Source organism: Pelecanus crispus, chromosome 23 (assembly GCF_030463565.1).
Source record: "Pelecanus crispus isolate bPelCri1 chromosome 23, bPelCri1.pri, whole genome shotgun sequence".
Classification (NCBI taxonomy): Eukaryota; Metazoa; Chordata; class Aves; order Pelecaniformes; family Pelecanidae; genus Pelecanus; species Pelecanus crispus.
In genome coordinates, this window is record NC_134665.1 from 3,380,325 (window position 1) to 3,398,473 (window position 18,149).

The 18,149-nt window shown below is 67.7% G+C and overlaps 3 protein-coding genes across 3 annotated transcripts in view; 2 read left to right on the forward strand and 1 right to left on the reverse strand.

Moving 5' to 3' along the window:
• The window catches only part of LOC142595864 (uncharacterized), a 71,374-nt gene that overhangs the window by 11,166 nt on the left and 42,059 nt on the right, over nucleotides 1–18,149 (forward strand). The gene's annotated exons all lie outside the window — the stretch shown is intronic.
• Nucleotides 1,896–8,412, forward strand: KAT8 (lysine acetyltransferase 8). The gene is made up of 11 exons (XM_075724743.1): nucleotides 1,896–2,145; nucleotides 3,325–3,399; nucleotides 3,477–3,652; nucleotides 4,533–4,586; nucleotides 5,431–5,595; nucleotides 5,984–6,073; nucleotides 6,151–6,291; nucleotides 6,391–6,484; nucleotides 6,622–6,772; nucleotides 8,081–8,235; nucleotides 8,328–8,412. The coding sequence occupies exons 1-11, from the start codon at nucleotides 1,896–1,898 to the stop codon at nucleotides 8,390–8,392; spliced, it is 1,416 nt and encodes a 471-aa protein (XP_075580858.1). The 3' UTR covers nucleotides 8,393–8,412.
• On the reverse strand, nucleotides 9,655–17,352 carry LOC142595884 (serine protease 33-like). Its single transcript, XM_075724734.1, is given in 9 exon segments — nucleotides 9,655–9,684; nucleotides 9,806–10,054; nucleotides 11,294–11,442; nucleotides 12,639–12,753; nucleotides 12,755–12,880; nucleotides 12,882–12,933; nucleotides 13,718–13,749; nucleotides 13,751–13,882; nucleotides 17,266–17,352. Coding segments are annotated over 9 exon segments (972 nt in total).

An 18,149-nucleotide genomic window follows, 5' to 3' on the forward strand; every position in this document is an offset into this window, starting at 1 on the left:
CCATTAGGACCTAACGAAGGAGCGTGGTAGCACGGTGCGGCGTCCACCGCGCCGCCTCTGAGCCCGCTGCGTGGCTCCCGGTCCCACTTGGAGATGGGTTGGGGACATTTTGTGGACTCAACAGGACAGGACGGGGTGGTGGCATCTCCATGCCATGGTCCATCATCGTGGCAAACCCATTAGGACCTAACGAAGGAGCGCGGTAGCACGGCGCGGCGTCCACCGCGCCGCCTCTGAGCCCGCTGCATGGCTCCTGGTCCTGCTTGGAGATGGGTTGGGGACATTTTGTGGACTCAACAGGACAGGACGGGGTGGTGGCATCTCCATGCCATGGTCCATCATCGTGGCAAACCCATTAGGACCTAACGAAGGAGCGTGGTAGCACGGTGCGGCGTCCACCGCGCCGTCTCTGAGCCTGTTGTGTGGCTCCCAGTCCCACTTGGAGATTGGTTGGGGACATTTTGTGGACTCGGCAGGACAGAACGGGGTGGTGGCATCTCCATGCCGTGGTGCGTCATGGTGGCAAACCCATTAGGACCTAACGAAGGAGCGCGGTAGCACGGTGCGGCGTCCACCACGCCGCCTCTGAGCCCGCTGCGTGGCTCCCGGTCCCACTTGGAGATGGGTTGGGGACATTTTGTGGACTCAACAGGACAGGACGGGGGTGGTGGCATCTCCATGCCATGGTCCATCATCGTGGCAGCCTCATTAGGGCCTAACGAAGGAGCGCGGTAGCACGGTGCGGCGTCCACCACGCCGTCTCTGAGCCTGTTGTGTGGCTCCCAGTCCCACTTGGAGATGGGTTGGGGACATTTTGTGGACTTGGTGGGACAGGCCGGGGCGGTGGCACCTCCGTGCCGTGGTGCGTCATGGTGGCAGCCTCGTTAGGGCCTAACGAAGGCACCGTGGCGCCTGGCCGCGTCCTGGCACCGCGACCGCCGCGCTGAACCCCGGCTGGAGGGGCTGGTGGCCCCCCCTGCGCCGCGGCCCCCCGTGGCGGCACCCTCGTTAGCGCCGAGAGGGCGGCAATAAAGGATCTGGAGTGTCACCGCGGGGCGGGGCGGCCTTGGGGGAGGCGCTGGGGGGCACTGGGAGGACTGGGAGGGAACTGGGAGGGAACTGGGAGGCACTGGGGTCACTGGGAGGGACGCTGGGAGATACTGGGGGGCACTGGGAGGGAACTGGGAGGCACTGGGAGGCACTGGGAGGGACTGGGAGGGAACTGGGAGGCACTGGGGTCACTGGGAGGGACACTGGGAGATACTGGGGGGCACTGGGAGGGAACTGGGAGGCACTGGGTGGCACTGGGGGACACTGGGAGGGACTGGGAGGCACTGGGGGACACTGGGAGGGACTGGAGGGTTCTGGGGGACACTGGGGGGTGTCACTGGGAGGACTGGGAGGACACTGGGCGGACTGGGAGACACTGGAGGACACTGGAAGGGACACTGGGAGATAGTGGGGGGCACTGGGAGGGAACTGGGAGGCACTGGGGGACACTGGGAGGGACTGGAGAGCTCTGGGGGACACTGGGGGTGTCACTGGGAGGACAGTGAGCGGACTGGGAGACACTGGAGGACACTGGAAGGGACACTGGGAGATAGTGGGGGGCACTGGGAGGGAACTGGGAGGCACTGGGGGACACTGGGAGGGACTGGAGAGCTCTGGGAGGGACTGGAGGGCTCTGGGGGGACACTGGGGGGGTCACTGGGAGGACTGGGGGGCACTGGGAGGGAACTGGGGGGACGCCGCTCCCCGTCTCCTAGCAACGCGCGGCCCCGCCCCTCCGGCGCCCCGCTCCCCGTCTCCTAGCAACGCGCGCCTGGGGTCACGCTCTCACCGCGCTCGTCGCGCCTCTGACGCCACTTCCGGTGCGACGGCCGGGGCGAGCCGCCATGGCGGAGGCGACGGCAGCCGCGGCCCCGGCCGGCGGCCTCGCAGCGGGCCCAGAGGCGGCGGCGGGCGGCGGCAGCCCCGAGGGCGGGCGGCCCCGCGGGGGAGGCCCCGAGGAGGCGGCGGCGGCGGCCGGGAGGGCCCCCGCGGCCTCCTCCACCTCGCCGCCGCCCCCGCCGCCGCCGCGGGAGGCGGAGGTGACGGTGGAGATCGGGGAGACGTACCTGTGCCGGCGGGCCGACGGCACCTGGCGTGAGCGGGGCCGGGCCGGGCCGGGCCCACTCGGGGTCGGGGCGCAGCGGGGCTGGGGGAGGGCGCCGGGAGAGCTGGGGCCGGTGAAAATCCTGTGGCAGCAGGACTGGGATGAACTGGGGCCGGTATAAATCCTATGGCGGCGGGACTGGGAGAACTGGGGCCGGTATAAATCCTATGGCGGCGGGACTGGGAGAACTGGGACCGGTATAAATCCTATGGCGGCGGGACTGGGATGAACTGGGACCGGTATAAATCCTATGGCGGCGGGACTGGGATGAACTGGGACCGGTATAAATCCTATGGCAGCGGGACTGGGATGAACTGGGGCCGGTATAAATCCTATGGCGGCGGGACTGGGATGAACTGGGGCCGGTATAAATCCTATGGCGGCGGGACTGGGATGAACTGGGACCGGTATAAATCCTATGGCAGCAGGACTGGGATGAACTGGGGCCGGTATAAATCCTATGGCGGCGGGACTGGGATGAACTGGGGCCGGTATAAATCCTATGGCAGCGGGACTGGGAGAACTGGGGCCGGTATAAATCCTATGGCGGCGGGACTGGGATGAACTGGGACCGGTATAAATCCTATGGCAGCGGGACTGGGAGAACTGGGACCAGGGTGGATCCTCTCACAGCTGGACTGGGAGAACTGGGACCAGTATAAATCCTATGGCAGCGGGGACTGGGAGAACTGGGACCAGTATAAATCCTATGGCAGCAGGACTGGGATGAACTGGGACCAGTATAAATCCTATCACAGCCAGACTGGGAGAAGTGGGAGTGGGAGAACTGGGACCAGGGTGGATCCTCTCACAGCTGGACTGGGAGAACTGGGACCAGTATAAATCCTATGGCAGCAGGACTGGGATGAACTGGGACCAGTGTAAATCCTATCACAGCCAGACTGGGAGAAGTGGGAGTGGGAGAACTGGGACCAGGGTGGATCCTCTCACAGCTGGACTGGGAGAACTGGGACCAGTATAAATCCTATCACAGCAGGACTGGGAGAAGTGGGAGTGGGAGAACTGGGACCGGGGTGGATCCTGTCATGGTGGGAGTGGGAGAACTGGGACCAGTATCAATCCGTACCGGGCCAAACCGGGAGAGGGCTTGCTGGGCTGCAAACTGGTCCCAGCCCTGCCAGGCCACTGGTCCCAGTTTCCCCCCGCAGACTCAGCGGAGGTGATCCAGTCCCGCCTGAACGAGCAGGAGGGGCGCGAGGAGTATTACGTCCACTACGTGGGCTGTGAGTACTGGGAGGCACTGGGAACCGGGCAGGGGGGGGGCAGCGGGACCCCCTGGCTGAGCTCCCAGTGCTCCCAGTTAACCGTCGGCTGGACGAGTGGGTGGACAAGAACCGGCTGGCGCTGACCAAGACGCTGAAGGAGGCCGTGCAGAAGAGCTCGGAGCAGTTCCTGGGCGAGCTGGCCGAGCAGCCCGAGCGCAAGATCACCCGCAACCAGAAACGCAAGCACGATGAGATCAACCACGTCCAGAAGGTGGGGGGCGCTGGGGGGGAGCTGGAGCTTGCTGGGAGGCACTGGGAGGGTGCTGGGGGGAGCTGGGAGGGTGCTGGGGGGAGCTGGGAGGGTGTTGGGACTTGCTGGGAGGCACTGGGAGGGTGTTGGGGGAAGCTGGAAGGGTGTTGGGGCTTGCTGGGAGGCACTGGGAGGGTGTTGGGGCTTGCTGGGAGGCACTGGGAGGGTGCTGGGGGAAGCTGGGAGGCACTGGGAGGGTGCTGGGGGGAGCTGGGAGGGTGTTGGGGGAAGCTGGGAGGGTGTTGGGGGAAGCTGGGAGGGTGTTGGGGGAAGCTGGGAGGTACTGGGAGGGTGTTGGGTGAAGCTGGGATGGTGTTTGGAGGAGCTGGGAGGTGCTGGGAGGGTGTTGGGGGATGCTGGGAGGCACTGGGAAGGTGTTGGGGGGAGCTGGGAGGGTGTTGGGGCTTGCTGGGAGGCACTGGGAGGGTGTTGGGGGACACTGGGATGGTGTTTGGAGGAGCTGGGAGGCGCTGGGAGGGTGTTGGGGGATGCTGGGAGGAACTGGGAGGGTGCTGGGGGGCACTGGGAGTTACTGGGAGTGTGTTAGGGGGTGCTGGGAGGCACTGGGAGGGTGTTGGGGGGCACTGGGAGACACTGGGAGGAACTGGGAGGGTGTTGGGGACAGTGGGAGGCAACTGGAGGACATTGGGAAGAACCGGGAAGCGACTGGAGGGTGTTAGAGGGTGCTGGGAGGAACTGGGAGGGTGCTGGGGGGCACTGGGAGGCAACTGGGGAGTACTGGGAAGGTGTTGGGGGGCCCTGGGAGTTACTGGGGAGGCCCTGGGGGTTTCCTCGAGTCCCTGAGAGGTTGCACCGGGAGTTACTGGGAGCCCCTTCGCAGACCTACGCCGAGATGGACCCCACCACAGCGGCGCTGGAGAAGGAGCACGAGGCGGTGAGTCGCCGGGGGGGTCCCCAAAGGTCCTGGGGGTCCCCAAGGGTCCCGGGGGGGATCCCTAAAAGGTCTGGGGGGGATCCCTAAAAGGTCCCGGGGGGGTCCCCTAAAGGTCCCGGGGGGGTCCCCAAGGGTCCCGGGGGGGATCCCTAAAAGGTCCCGGGGGGTCCCCTAAAAGGTCCCGGGGGGGGTCCCCTAAAAGGTCCCGGGGGGGGTCCCCTAAAGGTCCCGGGGGGGGTCCCCAAGGGTCCCGGGGGGGTCCCTAAAAGGTCCCGGGGGGTCCCCAAGGGTCCCGGGGGGGGGGATCCCTAAAAGGTCCCGGGGGGATCCCTAAAAGGTCCCGGAGGGGTCCCCAAGGGTCCCGGGGGGGGTCCCTAAAAGGTCCCGGGGGGGTCCCCAAGGGTCCCGGGGGGGTCCCTAAAAGGTCCCGGGGGGTCCCCAAGGGTCTGGGGGGGATCCCTAAAAGGTCCCGGGGGGGTCCCCAAGGGTCTGGGGGGGGATCCCTAAAAGGTCCCGGGGGGGGTCCCTAAAGGTCCTGGGGGGGTCCCCAAGGGTCCCAGGGGATCCCCAAAGGTCTGGGGGGGTCCCCCCCAAGGGTCCAGGGGGTCCCCTAAAGGTCCTGGGGGGGTCCCCAAGGGTCCTGGGGCGATCCCCAAAGGTCCCGGGAGGACCCCAAGGGTCTTGGGGGGGTCCCCTAAAGGTCCCGGGGGGGGGTCCCTAAAGGTCCCGGGGGGGATCCCCAAGGTCCCGGGGGGTCCCCAAGGTCCCGGGGGGGGGGGGTCCCTAAAGGTCCCGGGGGTCCCCAAACCCGGGCTGACCCCCCCCTGTCCCTGGTCCCCCCCAGATCACGAAGGTGAAGTACGTGGACAAGATCCACATCGGGCACTTCGAGATCGACGCCTGGTACTTCTCCCCCTTCCCCGAGGACTACGGGAAGCAGCCCAAGCTCTGGATCTGCGAGTACTGCCTCAAGTACATGAAGTTCGAGCGCACCTACCGCCTCCACCTGGTAGGGGACACGTGTGACATGCGTGTTGACGCATGACAGGGGTGGGGGGGCGACACGTGGGGACATGTAGGGACGCACGCGCACAAAGCTGGGGCAGCCCAAGCTCTGGATCTGCGAGTACCCGCCTCAAGAACATGAAGTTTGAGCGTGCCTACCGCCTCCGCCTGGTAGGGGACACGTGTGACACGTGTGTGACATGCCCATGACACGCATGGGGAGGCGTGTGACACACGGGGGACATGTAGGGACACTCACGTGTAGAGCCCGAGGCAGCCCCAGCTCTGCCTCGAGGACCTGAGGGTCCGCCATGTAGGGGACACGTGACACACATGTGACACGCCTGGGGACACGTGTGACACACGGGATGACACGTGTGACTGTCCCCCAGGGCCAGTGCCAGTGGCGGCAGCCACCGGGGCGGGAGATTTACCGCAAGAGCAACATCTCCGTCTATGAGGTGGACGGCAAAGACCACAAGGTACCGCGGCGGGGGGGACGCGTGACGACGCGTGACGACGCGTGATGACACGCGACGTCACGCAACCCCCGCCCCAGATCTACTGCCAGAACCTCTGCCTGCTGGCCAAGCTCTTCCTGGACCACAAGACCCTTTACTTCGACGTGGAGCCTTTCGTCTTCTACCTCCTGACCGAGGTGGACCGGCAAGGCGCCCACATCGTCGGCTACTTCTCCAAGGTACCCGGGGACAGGGGGACCCCCCGTGTCACCCCCCGTGTCACCCCCCCGTGTCACCCCCCCGTGTCGCCCCCCGTGTCGCCCCGTGTCACCCCGCAGGAAAAGGAGTCGCCCGACGGCAACAACGTCGCCTGCATCCTGACGCTGCCGCCCTACCAGCGCCGGGGCTACGGCAAATTCCTCATCGCCTTCAGTGAGCTGGGGCCGGGGGGTCCCCAGAAAGGGGGCCGGGGGGTCCCCAAAAAGGGGCCGGGGGTCCCCAAAAGGGGCGGGGGTCCCCAAAAGGGGCGGGGGTCCCTCCGCGACGCTGGGGGCCCCCGCTGCCGGCAGGTTACGAGCTGTCCAAGCTGGAGAGCACGGTGGGGTCCCCCGAGAAGCCGCTGTCGGACCTGGGCAAGCTGAGCTACCGCAGCTACTGGTCCTGGGTGCTGCTGGAGATCCTGAGGGACTTCCGGGGCACCCTCTCCATCAAGGACCTCAGGTGGGCACCAGTGACTTCCAGTAAGACCAGTAACCCCCCCCCCCCCAGAGTGCTCCCAGTAACGCCCCGTAGCCCCAGTAACTTGGGGTCGCGGGCGCTGCTGGAGGTCCTGCACAATTTCTGGGCAAACCTCTCCATCAGGGAGCTCATGAGGGCACCAGTAACTCCCAGTAGCCTCCCAGTAGCACCAGTAACCCCCCCTGAGTAACACCAGTAGCCTCCCAGTAAGACCAGTAGCAATTCCAGTAACCCCAGTAACTTGGGGTCGCGGGTGCTGCTGGAGGTCCTGCATGATTTCTGGGCAAACCTCTCCATCAGGGAGCTCAGGAGGGCACCAGTAACTCCCAGTAGCACCAGTAACCCCCCCAGTAGCACCAGTAGCCTCCCAGTAACACCAGTAACTCCCAAGAATACCAGTAGCTCCCAGTGATTCCAGTAACCCCAGTAACTCGGGGTCGCTGCTGCTGCTGGAGGTCCTGCACGACTTCTGGGCAAACCTCTCCATCAGGGAGCTCAGGAGAGCACCAGTAACTCCCAGTAGCCTCCCAGTAAGACCAGTAACCCCCAGTAGCACCAGTAACTCCCAAGAATACCAGTAGCACCCAGTGATTCCAGTAACCCCAGTAACTCGGGGTTGCGGGTGCTGCTGGAGGTCCTGTGTGACTTCCCAGGCACCTTCTCCATCCCTTCCCAGTGCCCCCCAGCACCCCCGATACCCACCAGTAACCCCCCCAGTGTTCCCAGTAACTCCTCCCAGTAACCCCCCAGTACTCCCAGTAACCCCCCAGTAGCACCAGTAACTCCCAAGAGTACCAGTAGCACCCAGCGATTCCAGTAACTCAGGGTTGCGGGTGCTGCTGGAGGTCCTGTAGGATTTCTGGGCCACCCTCTCCATCAGGGAGCTCAGGAGGGCACCAGTAGCCTCCCAGTAAGACCAGTAGCCTCCCAGTAAGACCAGTAGCCCCATAACTCGGGGTCACGGGTGCTGCTGGATGTCCTGTGTGACTTCCCAGTGCCCCCCAGCACCCCAATACCCACCAGTAACTCCCCAGTACCCTCCCCGGTGCTCCCAGTAACCCTCCCCAGTGCTCCCAGTAACCCTCCCCAGTGCTCCCAGTAACCCCCCAGTGCTCCCAGCACCCCCTGACACCCCACAGCCAGCCGCCAACCCTCCCCTAGACCACCGCCCCTCCCCTCCAGCTCCCCAGTCCCCCTTCCCAATGCTCCCCATTCCCCCTCCCGGTGCTCCCAGTGCTCCCAGTTCCCCCTCCCAGTGCTCCCAGTAACCTCCCCCCCCGCCCTCCCCAGCCAGATGACCAGCATCACCCAGACCGACATCATCAGCACCCTCCAGTCCCTCAACATGGTGAAGTACTGGAAGGGGCAGCACGTCATCTGCGTCACCCCCAAACTGGTGGAGGAGCACCTCAAGAGCGCCCAGTACAAGAAGCCGCCCATCACCGGTACGTCGTTTGCCCCCCGCCCCTAACGACCCCCTCCCGCCCCCCATTTTGGGGGGTTGCCCCCCCCAAAACTTTCCTGCCCCCCTCCCCAGTCGACTCCATCTGCCTGCGCTGGGCCCCCCCGAAGCACAAGCAGGCGAAGGTGGCCAAGAAGTGAGGACGCCATCGCTGCGGCGAGTTCTGGCCGGGCTCAGCTCGCCCACACCCCCCCCCCCCCCGCACCCCCAGGACTTTTGGAGGTGGCACCCCCCCCCGCCGTGGGGTGCCCCCCAGCACCGATAAAGGAGGAGTTGGGGTGCTGGGTGCTCGGCTGGTTTATTGGGGGAGGGATGTGGGTGCCAAGTTGGGGTGGAGGGCATGGGGGGGGGGCTCACGGACACGGTGGGTGCCAAAAACCGGCATGGGTGCCCAGAGCCATCGTGGGTGTCACGGTCCGGCATGGGTGCCAACTTGGGGGTCCCGTGAGCCATTTTGGGTGCTGTGATCCTTCTCGGGTGCCAAGTCAGGGTCCTGTGAGCCATTTTGGGTGCTGTGATCCATCTCGGGTGCCATGAGCTGTGGTGGGTGCCAACTTGGGGTGCCACGAGTCACTTTTGGGTGCTAACAGCCACCATGGGTGTGCCGTGATCCATCTTGGGTGCCAACTTGGGGGTCCCATGAGCCATTTTGGGTGCTGTGATCCACCTTGGGTGCCAACTTGGGGATCCCGTGAGCCATTTTGGGTGCCATGACCCATCTTGGGTGCCAAGTCAGGGTCCCATGAGCCATTTTGGGTGCTGTGATCCATCTTGGGTGCCATGAGCTGTGGTGGGTGCCAACTTGGGGTGCCACGAGTCACTTTTGGGTGCTAACAGCCACCATGGGTGCCGTGATCCATCTTGGGGTGCCATGACCCATCTTGGGTGCCAACTTGGGGTCCCGTGAGCCATTTTGGGTGACATGACCCATCTTGGGTGCCAACTTGGGGGTCCCGTGAGCCACTTTGGGTGCCGTGATCCATCTTGGGTGCCAAGTAAGGGTCCCATGAGCCATTTTGGGTGCCGTGATCCACCTTGGGTGCCAAGTCAGGGTCCCATGAGCCATTTTGGGTGCTGTGATCCATCTTGGGTGCCAAGTCAGGGTCCCGTGAGCCATTTTGGGTGCTGTGATCCATCTTGGGTGCCAAGTCAGGGTCCCGTGAGCCATTTTGGGTGCTGTGATCCATCTTGGGTGCCAAGTCAGGGTCCCGTGAGCCATTTTGGGTGCTGTGATCCATCTTGGGTGCCATGAGCTGTTGTGGGTGCCACGAGTCACTTTTGGGTGCTAACAGCCACCATGGGTGTGCCGTGATCCATCTTGGGGTGCCATCACCCATCTTGGGTGCCAACTTGGGGTGCTAGGAGTCATTTTTTTTTGGGTGCCAACTTGGTGTCCCCTGAGTCACTGTGGGTGCCCCCAGCCCCACGGGCGCTCAGCGGAGGCCGAGGGGCAGCAGGAGCCCCAGCAGCAGCAGGAGGCAGCCGGGGCGAGCGGCTGGGTGGGCGGCACCGGCGCTGTCGCCCGCGCCGGGGGGCAAGGGCCGGGGCCAGGCCTCGGCGACGGGCGCCAGGGCGTCCCCGTCCTCGCAGGGGCCGGCGTCCTCGTCCTCGGGGAAGGGGGCGAGGGGGACGTCGCGCAGCGGGGCCTCGGGGGCGGTGGCGGCGATCCAGGCGGCGTGGGCGGCGGCGCGGGTGTAGACGCCGGGGCGGCCGGGCAGCCCGCAGGCCTCCCCCCAGCTCACCACCCCCGCCAGCAGCCAGGTGTCCCCAACCCGGCAGGAGAGGGGACCCCCCGAGTCACCCTGCGGGGACATGGGGACGTTGGGGGGCACGGAGGGGACAAACAGGGACATTTGGGGACAAGGAGGGATGTTGGGGGACACGGAGGGATGTTGGGGGACACAGAGGGACATTTGGGGACACGGAGGGGACAAGGAGGGACATTTGGGGACACAGAGGGATGTTGGGGGACACGGAGGGGAAGGAGGGGGACGTTGGGGGACAGAGGGGACAAGGAGGGACATTTGGGGACACGGAGGGCACAACAGAGGGATGTTGGGGGACACAGGGGACAAGGAGGGACATTTGGGGACACAGAGGGATGTTGGGGGACAAGGAGGGACATTTGGGGACACGGGACAAAGAGGGATGTTGGGGGACACAGAGGGGACAAGGAGGGATGTTGGGGGACACGGAGGGCACAAAGAGGGATGTTTGGAGACAAGGAGGGGACACAGAGGGATGTTTGGGGACAAGGAGGGACATTTGGGGACACAGAGGGGACAAGGAGGGATGCTGGGGGACACAGGGATGTTGGGGGACACGGAGGGGAAGAAGGGGGACGTTGGGGGACAGAGGGGACAAGGAGGGACATGTGGGGGCATAGAGGGGACACAGAGGGATGTTGGGGGACATGGAGGGGACAAGGAGGGATGTTGGGGGACACGGAGGGGACAAAGAGGGACACTGGGGGACACGGATGTGGGTTACGTGGTGGTGGAGGGACGGGGGGGGACATGGCGGGGGGCAAAGAGGGACATTGGGGACATGGAGGAGGATGAAGAGGATCATGGAGGGGCAAGGGATGAAGAGGGACCGTGGGGGACATGGGGGGAGGCTGAGGAGGGGCCTTGGGGGACAGGGTGGGGACAAGGAGGGACATTAGGGACACGGAGGAGGATGAAGGGGGACATTGAGGGGCATGAGAGGACACGGGATGAAGAGGGACATTGGGGAGGATGAGGAGGGACTTGGGGGACAGGGTGGGGACAAGGAGGGACATTAGGGACACGGAGGAGGATGAAGGGGGACATTGAGGGGCATGAGAGGACACGGGATGAAGAGGGACCTTGGGGAGGATGAGGAGGGACTTGGGGGACATGGTGGAAGGGCGAGGGGGACAGGGTGGGGGACAAGGAGGGACACGGAGGAGGATGGAGAGGGACACGGAGGGGCACGGAAGGGATGAAGAGGGACATTGGGGGACAGGGAGGGACCCCGAGGTGGGACAGGGTGACAGCGGGGGACGCGGCGGCACCCACCTGGCAGGCGTCGCGCTGTCCCTGGGGGAAGCCGGCGCAGAGGGTGTCCCCCGGCGGGCGTCCCCAGGCCGCCCGCGTCCCCCGGCCCCCGCGTAGAGGCAGCGGCAGCGCCGGTGGCTGAGGAGCGGCACCTCCAGCTGCTGCAGCGTCTTGGGGGGCGGCAGGGGGCCTGCGGGGACGGCGCGGTGACCAGGGCGTCCCCGGCCGGGCCCCAACACCCCGGGCGCTGCCAGCGCCGCCGCGGCGGCTGACAGTGGCCCCAACCTCCACGGGCGCTGCCAGGGCCACCAAACCTGGGGACAGTGGCCCCAACCTCCACGGGCGCTGCCAGGGGCCACCAAACCTGGGGACAGTGGGCCCCAACCTCCACGGGCGCTGCCAGGGCCACCAAACCTGAGGACAGTGGCCCCAACCTCCACGGGCGCTGCCAGGGGCCACCAAACCTGGGGGACAGTGGCCCCAACCTCCACGGGCGCTCCCAGGGCCACCAAACCTGGGGACAGTGGCCCCAACCCATCCCCAACCACCACAGGTGCTCCCGGTGCCACCACACCCAGTGACAACAGTGTCCCCAACCACCACAGGTGCTCCCGGTGTCACCGTGACTGGTGACAACAGTGTCCCCAACCACCACAGGTGCTCCCGGTGTCACCGTGACTGGTGACAACAGTGTCCCCAACCACCACAGGTGCTCCCGGTGCCACCGCACCCAGTGACAACAGTGTCCCCACCACCACAGGTGCTCCCGGTGTCACCGTGACTGGTGACAACAGTGTCCCCCAACCACCACAGGTGCTCCCAGTGCCACCGCACCCGGTGACAACAGTGTCCCCAACCCATCCCCAACCACCACAGGTGCTCCCGGTGTCACCGTGACTGGTGACAACAGTGTCCCCAACCCATCCCCAACCACCACAGGTGCTCCCGGTTTCACCGTGACTGGTGACAACAGTGTCCCCAACCACCACAGGTGCTCCCGGTTTCACCGTGACTGGTGACAACAGTGTCCCCAACCACCACAGGTGCTCCCGGTGCCACCGCACCCAGTGACAACAGTGTCCCCAACCACCACAGGTGCTCCCGGTGTCACCGTGACTGGTGACAACAGTGTCCCCCAACCACCACAGGTGCTCCCAGTGCCACCGCACCCCGGTGACAACAGTGTCCCCAACCCATCCCCAACCACCACAGGTGCTCCCGGTGTCACCGTGACTGGTGACAACAGTGTCCCCAACCACCACAGGTGCTCCCGGTGCCACCGTGACTGGTGACAACAGTGTCCCCAACCTGTCCCCAACCACCGCAGGTGCTGCGGTGCCCCAGGCGCGTCCCCGGTGACACTGACCGGCGGTGCGGATGTCCCCCCAGCCGGTGACGGTGCAGTTGGTGCCGGGGGGGAAGCGGACGCTGGGGCCGGGCAGGCAGATGGGGCGCACCAGGCGGGTGGGGGTGGCGGGGGGGGTCGAGCCGGGCCAGCGCCAGGTCCCCGGCGACGTCACCCTCGCCCTCGATGGCGTCTCCGTCGCGATAGGCGGGATGGCGGGTGACGGCCGACACCCGCCTCACCTGGGCGTCGGCGGGGGGGGGACAGGAGCTGCAGGGCCCCCAGCGTCACCCGGTACTCGGAAAGGGGGTTCTCCCTGCGGGGGGGGGGGGGGGGCTCAGACACTGGGGACCCCCCCGGGACCCCCCAGGAGAGGGCGTGGGGTCCCCCCGGGGGTGTTTGGGGGGGGGGATCGGGACCCCCAGGGGGGCTCGGGAGCCCGGAGGGGGCGAGTCTGGGGGCGAGGGGGGGTGTTCGGTGGGGGGGGGCTCGGGAGCCCGGAGGGGGCGAGTCTGGGGGCGAGGGGGGGTCCCAGGGAGTGTTTGAGAGGCGCAGGGAGGGCGCTTGGGGGTCTCAAGGGGTTTTGGGGCTGGGGGGGGCTGTGGAGGACTTTGGGGGTGTAGGGGGGTACTGGGGATGGCGGGGGGGGTTGGGGGTGCAGCAGGGGGGGCTCCCAGGGGTATTTGGGGGTTCTGAGAGGTGGTCAGGGGTGTAAGGAGCTGTAAAGAACACTGAAGGGGGGGGCAAGGGGTTATTTGGGGGGGTTGGGTCTGCAGGGGGTGTTTGGGGGTGCCAGGGGGGGGTGTTTGTGCCAGGGGGGTATTTGGGGGTGCCAGGGGGTGTTTGGGGGTGCCAGGGGGGTATTTGGGGGCGGGTGCAAGAGGGGGGTATTTGGGGGTGCCGGGGGGGGTGTTTGGGGGTGGGTGGGTGCAGGGGAGGGCATTTGGGGGTGCCAGGGGGTTATTTGGAGGTGCCGGGGGGTGTTTGGGGGTGCCGGGGGGGGGGTGGGCGGGTGCAGGAGGGGGATATTTGGGGGTGGGTGCAGGACGGGGGTATTTGGGGGTGCCGGGGGGTGTTTGGGGGTGCCGGGGGGTACTCACGGCGGGAAGCAGTGTGCGGCGGTGAGGACCCAGGCGGGGGGCGATGAGGGACCCCCCGCAGACGTGACGCCCCCGGAAGGCGACGCTGACCTGCCAGGGCCACTGCCCCGCCCGTGCCCCCGTGCCCCCCCACCACCCGGCTGAGCACGGGGGTCCCGCAGGGCACTGGGGGGTGAGGGGGGGGGCGTCAGGGACCCCGGCCGCGGGGGACCCCGGCACCCCCCAACGCAGGACAGACCCCCCCCAAAACCATGGGCGTCCCCATCGCCCCACAGACCCCCAGGACACCCCCAAACCATGGGTGCCCCCCCATCTCCCCCACCCCACAGACCCCCCAGGACACCCCCAAACCATGGGTGCCCCCCCATCTCCCCACAGACCCCCCAGGACACCCCCAAACCATGGGTGCCCCCCATCTCCCCACAGACCCCCCAGGACACCCCCAAACCATGGGTGCCCCCCATCTCCCCACAGACCCCCAGGACACCCCCAAACCATGGGTGCCCCCCATCTCCCCACAGACCCCCCAGGACACCCCCAAACCCGCCTCCTGGCACCTGACTCAGCTGCCACCGCCCCTGGGTGACCTGCGGAAGAGAAGGTGACAGCGTCACAGAAGGTGACGGCGTCACCGCCACGTCGGGGACACCCCCGGCGGGGGGGTGGGGGGGACACCCCGGCATCCGGGAGGGGACCCGAGCATCCGGGGCCGCCGCCCCCCCCTTCCCCGGGCGATGGCCGAGCCGGAAAAACCTGCCCCGAGGAACGCGTCCCGCGGGGACAGGGGCGTCACCCCCCTCCCCCGCGTCACCCCTGGCCCCTCGCGGCCCCCCAGAGCCCCCCCATGTCCCCCCGGCTGCCCTCACCTCCCCCCCTCGCACCCCCCGCGGCCCCTCGCACCCCCACGGCCAACCGTGTCCCCCCACGTCCCCCCACGACCCCGTGTCCCCCCCATGGTCCCCCGCGTCCCCCCACAACCCCGTATCCCCCCACAATCCCCCGCGTCCCCCCACGACCCCCGTGTCCCCCCACGATCCCCCGCGTCCCCCCACGACCCCCGTGTCCCCCCACGATCCCCCGCGTCCCCCCACGACCCCCGTGTCCCCCCACGACCCCGTGTCCCCCCACGATCCCCCGTGTCCCCCCATGACCCCGTGTCCCCCCACGACCCCCCCGTGTCCCCCCATGACCCCACGTCCCCCCCACGATCCCCCGTGTCTCCCCATGACCCCGTGTCCCCCCACGGTCCTGCGTCCCCCCACGACCCCCGTGTCCCCCCACGATCCCCCCGCGTCCCCCCACGACCCCCGTGTCCCCCCCACGACCCCGTGTCCCCCCACAGTCCCCCATGTCCCTCCATGACCCCGTGTCCCCCCACGACCCCGTGTCCCCCCATGACTCCACATCCCCCCACGATCCCCCGTGTCTCCCCATGACCCCGTGTCCCCCCACGGTCCTGCGTCCCCCCACGACCCCCCCGTGTCCCCCCACGACCCCGTGTCCCCCCACGATCCCCCGTGTCCCCCTCGGCCCCCCCTGCCCCGCCGTGACCCCTCAGAATTCCCCGTCCCGTGTCCCCTCGGTCCCCCCCCGTCCCCCCGTGTCCCCTCAACAACCCCCTGTCCCCTCATGAGCCCCCCAACAGCCCCCCCGTCCCCTCGCACCTCCCCTGTCCCCTCATCTCCCCCCGTGTCCCCTCAGACCCCCCCCGTCCCCTCTCGGTCCCCTCGCACCTCCCCGTCCCCCCCGTGTCCCCTCAGGCCCCTGTGCCCCCCCAACAGCCCCCTGTCCCCTCACACCCCCCTGTGCCCCCAGGTCCCCCCAACAGCCCCCTGTCCCCCCGTGTCCCCTCACACCCCCCCTGTGCCCCCAGGTCCCCCCAACAGCCCCCTGTCCCCCCGTGTCCCCCTCACACCCCCCCTGTGCCCCCAGGTCCCCCCAACAGCCCCCTGTCCCCTCATGTCCCCGTGTCCCCTCACACCCCCCGTGTCCCCTCACACCCCCCGTGTCCCCTCAACAGCCCCGCTGTCCCCCCCCGTCCCCCATGTCCCCTCACCTCCCTGTCCCCCCCGTCCCACCCTGTCCCCTCACACCCCCCCCCTACCCCCCTGCCCCCCCATGTCCCCCTCAGACCCCCGTGCCCCCCCCACACCTCCCCACGCCCCCCCGTGCCCCCCCAGCCCCCGCTCACCCCCCGGCAGCAGCAGCGGGAGCAGCGGGAGCAGCGGGAGCAGCCCCGGGAGCAGCCCCGGCCCCGGCCCCGGCCCCGGCCGCCCCATGGCGCTGTGGCCGCTGCTCCCGCCCCGCCGGCACCTGCCGGGCCCGGCCACGCCCCCAGCCACGCCCCCACCTGTGCGGCCACGCCCCCGCCCCTTCCATGGCGCTGCTCCCCCGCCCCCGCCTGGCCACGCCCCTGGCCACGCCCCCTGCCCCTGGCCACGCCCCCCGCCCCTTCCATGGCGCTGTGGCCGCTGCTCCCGCCCCGCCGGCACCTGCCGGGCCCGGCCACGCCCCCAGCCACGCCCCCACCTGTGCGGCCACGCCCCCACCTGTGCGGCCACGCCCCCGGCCGCCCCATGGCGCTGTGGCCGCTGCTCCCGCCCCGCCTGGCCACGCCCCCTGTCCCTGGCCACGCCCCCGCCCCTTCCATGGCGCTGTGGCCGCTGCTCCCGCCCCGCCTGGCCACGCCCCCTGCCCATGGCCACGCCCCCCGCCCCTTCCATGGCGCTGTGGCCGCTGCTCCCGCCCCGCCTGGCCACGCCCCTGGCCACGCCCCCTGCCCCTGGCCACGCCCCCGCCCCTTCCATGGCGCTGTGGCCGCTGCTCCCGCCCCGCCGGCACCTGCCGGGCTCGGCCACGCCCCCACCTGTGCGGCCCCGCCCCCAGCCCCTGGCCACGCCCCCGGCCGCCCCATGGCGCTGTGGCGGCTGCTCCCGCCCCGCCCCCTGCCCCGGGCCCCGCCCCCTGCCGGACCCCCCGTACCGCTCCCCTCCATAGGCGCCGCTATAGGGGCTGCCCCCCGGGCCTATGGAGCCTCCCACTCCCCACAGGGTCCCGCCCCCCGCTGGCCCATAGGTCGCCACAGCTCCATAGGGTGCCCTACAGGCGGCCCCGCCCCTTCACTCCCCGTAAGGGTTACGACGCACCCTATAGGAACCCGTTACCTATAGGGGGCTGGGCCAGCCCTGTACAACCCATAGGGTCTGCCTGTATTCTATAGCAGCCCCTATGGCTGCGCTGCGGCATCCCCCCCACACCTATAGGGGCCCGACGCAGTTTTTACAGGCTCCGCAGCCTATAGAAGTGTCCTATAGGCCACCCCCCCCATTTTATATAGGGTCCCGTAGGGGTCTACAGGCTCCCATACGGTGTCTATAGGGCCCCATACAGGTAATACAGGGTCCTATAGGGGTCTAGAGGGTCATATATGGGTCTACAGGCTCCCCATACGGGTCCTATAGGGTCCCCAATACAGGTCCACAGGCTCCCATACGGGTCTGCAGGCTCCCCATACAGGTCTACAGGCTCCGCATATGGGTCTATAGGGCCCCATAGGGGTCCACAGGCTCCCCATACAGGTCTATAAGGCCCCCATAGGGGTCTATAAGGTCCCACAGGGGTCTATAGGGCCCCATAGGGGTCTATAGGGTCCCACAGGCTCCCATAGGGGTCTACAGGCTCCCCATACAGGTCTATAAGACCCCATATAGGTCCACAGGCTCCCCATACGGGTCTATAAGACCCCATATAGGTCTACAGGCTCCCATAGGGGTCTCCAGGGTCCCACAGGCTCCCATACGGGTCTATAGGGTCCCATACAGGTCTATAGGGTCCCACAGGGGTCTATAGAGCCCCATACAGATCTATAGGGTCCCACAGGCTCCCATATGGGTCTATAGGGTCCCATACAGGTCTATAGGGTCCCACAGGCTCCTACAGGGGTCTATAGGGCCCCACACAGATCTATAGGGTCCCACAGGCTCCCATACGGGTCTATAGGGTCCCATAGGCTCCTACAGGGATCTGTAAGGTCCCACAGGCTGCCACAGGGGTCTATAGGGCCCCACACATGCATTACCTGCCCACCCCCCCCATAGGGGCTCCCATAGGCAGGGCCTGAGTCACGGGCACCGGAAGGGGCCGGGCCCCGCCCCTGCGCCACGTCAGGGCCTAACGAGGGGGTTAACGAGCACCTTAACGAGCCGGAAGGGCCCTCATTAGGGGCGCGTTCACCCTGGAGCCTAATGAGGGCAAGGAGCAGCCCCCCTCCCCCTCCCCCTCCCCCACAGCAGGCAGGGCCATGTACTCCCCCGAGGCTTTAATGGGGGGCGGGGGGGGGTTAAAAGCGGGGAGACCCCCGCGGGGGGCGGGGCCGGCCGGCCCCAGGGGCGGGGCACCAAATAAAAAACAGGGGGGGGGCGAGGGGGGGGGG